The 6,000-nt window shown below is 43.6% G+C and overlaps 1 protein-coding gene across 1 annotated transcript in view; it reads right to left on the reverse strand.

Annotated features, from left to right (window-relative positions):
• Positions 1-1,737: 1,737 nt before the first annotated feature.
• kcnd1 (potassium voltage-gated channel, Shal-related subfamily, member 1) overlaps positions 1,738-6,000 on the reverse strand; it is a gene marked incomplete at both ends in the record, with an annotated part of 35,719 nt that continues 31,456 nt past the window's right edge. Inside the window, 4 exons of the mRNA XM_079177817.1 lie at positions 1,738-1,945; positions 2,490-2,740; positions 3,038-3,133; positions 5,876-5,959. Coding sequence (XP_079033943.1) covers positions 1,738-1,945; positions 2,490-2,740; positions 3,038-3,133; positions 5,876-5,959 — 639 coding nt within the window. The remainder of the gene's footprint in view (positions 1,946-2,489; positions 2,741-3,037; positions 3,134-5,875; positions 5,960-6,000) is intronic.

Below are 6,000 nucleotides of genomic sequence, written 5' to 3' on the forward strand. Positions count from 1 at the left end.
GACGTCGACTTCGCCGGCGTTGTTGTTTTTCTCCAATTGATCCGCGTTGGTTCTCATTTGTTGTAACTTGTTAAAGTTCGTTGCACTTAAACTCAGAATAATACGAGTTCGGATGATCATTTGTGTGCACAAGATTAAATATAATCTCTTTTAGATATTTTGATCAGAAGTTATGGAGCATCACTGATGAATAAAACTGAAGTAACTTCTTCATGAATGTGTTGAAAACAAACCTTTTTTTCTCCCAGAATGCACCTCATCGGGACGAACGTGACTTTAGTGCTGAAGAGCCTTCGTGGCGTCGCGTTTCTCTTTCCCGCTCAAATCTATTGCAGAATACTTGTTGTGTTCTCTCTCGTGAGATCACAAATGAATTTCCTAGTTGCTTTACATTGTGTTCCCTGCAATAATTACTGTACTTTTATAACACGCATATTATTATTGTTATTATTATTATTCTGTTCATGTTGATGCTATTTTCCTGCTTGTTGTAATGTTGCATATTTTGAAAAGTAAAAGGCTTTCGTTCCAAGTCTGGACGTCAAACACTTCTGAGCTACAGCCGGACCAGACCGGTCTGATGTGGACCGGTCCACATCAGACCGGTCCACATCAGACCAGATTGATCCAGAATCCCTCATTTAACCCTTTTTCTCTCTACAGTCTCATTTAGAAAAAGCAGGTAAGTCCTTTGAGTCCAGTCCGGCTCCTTAAAGATCAGCTCAGTGTAATGAACAGTATTCAGGCTCAGCATAGATCAGTTAAGCCCAGTTGAGTCCGGCTTCACGTGTTAAGTTTGGTGCGTTTCAGCAGCGTCTGGATCGTCCTTCGTGTTCGTTCGACTCTTACGACCGGACTCTGAAGAGTTCTCGTGTGACCTGAAGCTGCTGAATCAGAGCCAGTGGAGAGATCATCCGTACAGACTGCAGAATCATCCTCTTCTAAGACATCGCAACCCAAGTTTGTGGGGTTTAAACCTACAACCTTTACACATAAGAGGTCCAATACTTCACTCACGGCGCTCAGAACCAAACCTCAAGTATCATTGTGGAGCTGTATCGGCCTGATAACGTCACCTGTTTCTCCACAACAACATCCAAACAGAGCAATGAGTTGGAAGCCGCTCGCTTGTCTCCAGATCGTCTCGTCTTCATCCGATCACAGATGAGTTTGACTCTGAAACAGTTGAGTCTGAATGATCCTCCAGCTGGTCTACAGTCCTTCAGGTTTTCACTGTGGAGACTAAAACCACTCTGTCCTTTTCACGCCAGGTTCAGACTGAAATATAAGCCCATTGTCCTCGCAGCCGTTTGGTACCCGTAGAGATGCAAAGAACTGACCCAATGAAACCTGTCGGTCGGTGTTCAGGGGGCTTGATGTCTTTCTTTGGGAGTCTTGGCATCGTTTCCATTAGATGAACCGTCCCAAAAGTGCGTGTTGGGGTAAAAGGAACGGGAAGCGTTCTTCAGGAGAGCAATCATTGTTTTTCCGTTGATCTCTGCTTGATGTCCCAGCTCCTGTTGTGGCGAGCCACTGTGTCCCTCGTGTCTCCGTTAATCCACAACAAGAGTGAGAGGAAAGCAACGAGCGTCCTCGAGATCTCAGCTAGCGGCGCCCCGAGTATCAGGACCAGAGGATTCAAAGGAGGTCCACAGCTCACAGGGAGGTTGGCTGTGGGGCGGCAGGGTGAGTGTCCGGGGGGGGGGGGGGGGGGGGGGTCGCGGGCGTGGTCGGAGGTTATAAGGAGGAGATTTTGAAGGTGTCGTGGGTGTAGGCGGTGGCCTGGGTGTTGCGCAGGATGCCGGGGATCGGGGCGGGCGACGGCGGCAGGCTCTCGTCGGGCGTGTTGGCGGGCGGCGTCGGGATGCTGATGATGGCGGCGGTGAAATCCGGTTCCCCGCAGTTCAGCTTCAGGTCGCTCATCTGGGCATTCAGACTGGAACGACTGAGGAGAGAAACAAACACAAAGAGTGTTTTAACGAGAAACCAAGAAAACCTTGAAAAGACGCAGTGAACTGTTAAAGTGTGTAACTGATGCTTTTTAAGTCAAATAGAAATTTGAATTCTCTGTTTTCTTGGAAGGGAATATAAACATGTTAATGATGATATAATGATATCATTTAGCATTTTTCCAAACACAATAAAACCTTTTGTTCTTCCTGGATGTTAGACGCTGAGGGGAAGTTTGTGTTAAACTGAAAATGCGCCAACTTGAGCAAATGATTTGTGCTCATCTTGAGGCTAAATGAAGCTGCTTCGTATGCTGCCAACTGTTGGAATGTAACAAGTAAGTTCAAGTCTTCATTATCTGAAAGATGTGTCTTTAATGGTAGAATAACCATTACAACGCAGTAAATGGTTATTTACACCAAGGCTCTGTTTTGGACCCGTTTTTGTTTATTTCTAATCTCAGAACCAAATTCTATCTGAAGTTTATTTGTTCGTGCTTTATCTGCGCGTCTGCTCTCCAGTTGTGTGCGTTCATGTACGTTTGTGGTGTGATGGAGGTGGACTTGATGTGCAGGGTGTCCAGCTCCTGGACGCTGCCCCGGCTGACGGACACCGTGGAGTTGGCCAGTCGCATGGCGGCTCTCCTCCGGGCCCGGCGGGGGCAGCAGCCGGTGGAGTTGTTCTGCGCCCCCTGCTGGCTGGACAGCGAGGTGCTGCGACTGGTCCTGTAGCCCACCGACTCCGTCATGCACAGCTCGCTGTAGTTCATCTCCTTCGTGAACTCGTGGTTCTGTGAGCAGAGACGAAGGGAGAAACTGAGATCAACGGGTTCTTAAAGAAGTGGAATTGAAACATTTGAAGAAGCTTTAAAGGTTTTGCTTTCAACTTCAGACGACACGGACGAGAAGATTTAGTCAAATATACATTTCAGAATGTACGTTTCTATGACAAACTATCTGTTGAGGAAGATCATTTTAAAGACCTTGTTTTGCCAACTCAATAAGAAACGTTCAATTTAAACGTGAACGTAAGTAATCAAGAACATCGAGGCTGCCTGCAGACAAAGATCTAAACTCCAGATCCTCACCGTCGTCTTCTCCAGACAGTGCAGCAGGTGGTTGTGTTGATGCTCGAACGCTGATCTGTTCTTTACACACAGAGCCGTCGTGTCACTGTCCCGGTCCTGAACACACACAAGCAAAAAACAACAAGTTTACACAACATTAAAAAAATCACTCAAGTTTAAAACACCAGGAGGAACGAATGCATCCTGTGTGAGAGCAGAACACCGGAAACTAGTTCTGCCAACATTAGTGTTTAATTTAATATGATGTTATTGGATCGTTATAAATATCATGAGATGATTATTTCTTCCATCCAAACTGTGATGCGGTGACGAGTATGAAATGAGTCTGATTCAACATGTTTGAGCCAAATGTTGGCGGCTGTTGAGAAAACCGTGTTCTTGGTCTTATCTGCATCATGAGAAAGAGATGAATGTAGAACATCAAAGGCCAACTGAAGACCAGAGTCTGAGTTGACATATAAAATGATGTCATCTGCATAAAAACGGACATTTAGGTCTTTATGTGTTTTTGCCTCGCGGTACTCGAACGAGTTTGACCTTCAGGTAATTTGGGTTTATTTGCGTCATTCTCGCTGGAGAGGAGGCGGGGCTTAACGTCATACCAACAACATTTCATTAACCACGACTGAAATACGGTTCTGATGGTTCGTAGATGTTGTGGAAGTCACTGCGATGTCTTCACTGTAACTAGCAGCAGAGCTATGAACCCAAATCAAACTGTTTAGCAGTGATTTGGGTTCAATAAACGGATTAAAATGATCCCAAAATCACGACATCATGATGCTGATTTGTCTGAATTCATGACAGATCTGTGAGCGAGACGAACAGCTTTTAAAATGCTTGTATATGATTGTATATAATACCTGAGCCACGTTGTTGTTAATACCAAAGATATTACATCAAATACATCAACTCCAGAGAATAGATTCCGCATATTCGCGTCATTACTGTTGTCCAGTTCAAACTTCTGTCAATTTGTGTCAATTTGCGTCGTTACAATGACTTCGTATGTAATAAAACACGTCGCGATACGTCGGCTTTGTGCCGTAGTTTCAGACATGAAACTCAACGAAACGTCTTGATCCCGTTCCTTCTCCCCGGAGGATGAACCCGTTTTACCCAATCATCGCTCCTCTGGCGCCCCCCTCAGGACAAACACCATACGCCTTACATCAGGTACGTAGTTTATATTAATAAAAGACAAGTAAAGGAGAAATAAAGGAGAAATAAAGGAGAAATAAAGGAGAAATAAAGGAGAAATAAAGGAGAAATAAAGGAGAAAGTCTGAAAATCAATCAACGTATGTTTGAAGAACAACTTATAATAGTGTGTGAGCCTCTCTCTCTTCTTTTTGCTTCCTCTCTCTCTCTTCTTTTTGCTTCCTCTCTCTCTCTTCATCATTCTTCCTCCTCTCCATGTTTCCGTCTGTGATGTCTCAGAATATATAAAAGAGTAAAACAGGTTTTCAAAGTATTCCTGAGATCACAAAGAGGAAGCTGTGATCCGTCTCCTGCTTCATCCTCTTATTTTCTCTTTGTTTCTCTCCCCTCCTCTTCCTCCTCACCCTCATCATGACCTCTTTAAATCCAACATTCCCGCTGAGCTCTGAGGGATTAGATCCGTCTCTCTCCCTCCACCTGAAGCTTAAATCCTCTTCACTGATAAAACACTGAAACAGTTTCATCCTCGTGATGAAGATAAAACTCCTCAGATCTTCAGCTGCACATGAACTCTTCAGGTTCTTGTTTGTGCAGTAAGTGGGAGGAGCCTCTGAACTTAAAGTCTGCAGCTTCAGTAGAGTTCAGACATGCAGCTTCAGTAGAGTTCAGACAACTTCACTGGTTCTATTCTCCGATCCTTTCCACCAACATATATATATACATATATATATATATACATATATATATATATATATGTATATATATATATATGTATATATATATATATATATATATTTATATATACATATATATATATATATATATATATATGTATATATATTTATACATATATATATACAAATATTAAAATGTGTCCTTATTCCAGACTACATGGTGGTTCTGATTCTGTATTTTAAACTAAACACAGGAGACCTCAGTCTGTCTGCGTGCTAATGGAGCTAACCTGGTTTCATTGTTGTGTTGCCAAGTTGCTGTTGGGAAAAAGCTTCTCTGAATTCCAAAGTGCAGTCAGCAGCTCCTTCTCTCTCTCTCTCTCTCTCTCTCTCTCTGTGTCTCTCTCTCCTTCTCTCTCTCTCTCTGTGTCTCTCTCTCTCCTTCTCTCTCTCTCTCTCTCTGTCTCTCTCTCCTCTCTCTCTCTCTCTGTGTCTCTCTCTCCTTCTCTCTCTCTCTCTCTCTGTCTCTCTCTCTCTCTCTCTCTCTCTCTCTCTCTCTGTGTCTCTATGTGGATTATTTTACATCTCGTAAATCACACAACGTTTATTTGGAAAGAAATGAAAATGGTCACATTGGTGTTTTGTGTTTGAGGACGGTTTTAGTAGAGATAGGGGTCCTATAATCAGACGCTTTGCATTCTGGGTGCTGATGAGTGAAATCAACAGCTGCTCTCAGCGAGTACATCCAGTATACTGCTGTATATATATTAGGACTTTAATGCTTTCACATGTTCACTTCCTGTGAGCAGAACACCTCTAAATATAATAAATATAAATATAAATGTCTCCTCACCTCGCTGTCTGTCTCTCTATCTGTTCCCATCACTGAGTTAACTGGACTGTAATCCACTCTTCCTGCTCGATGGTGAGAAACTATGTGTGTGTGTGTGTGTGTGTGTGTGTGTGTGTGTGTGTGTGTGTGTGTGTGTGTGTGTGTGTCTCACCCCGAGGGCTCGGTCCGTTTTGTACTGGAGGAAGGCGTTGACTGTTCCTTTCTTCGCCATGCGGATCCGAGCCATGCGCACTTTCTGTGGGACAGAAAACACACAAAACAGCACCGTCAGCATTA

The sequence above is a fragment of the Pholis gunnellus genome (genome assembly GCF_910591455.1).
Source record: "Pholis gunnellus genome assembly, chromosome: 2".
Taxonomy (NCBI): Eukaryota; Metazoa; Chordata; class Actinopteri; order Perciformes; family Pholidae; genus Pholis; species Pholis gunnellus.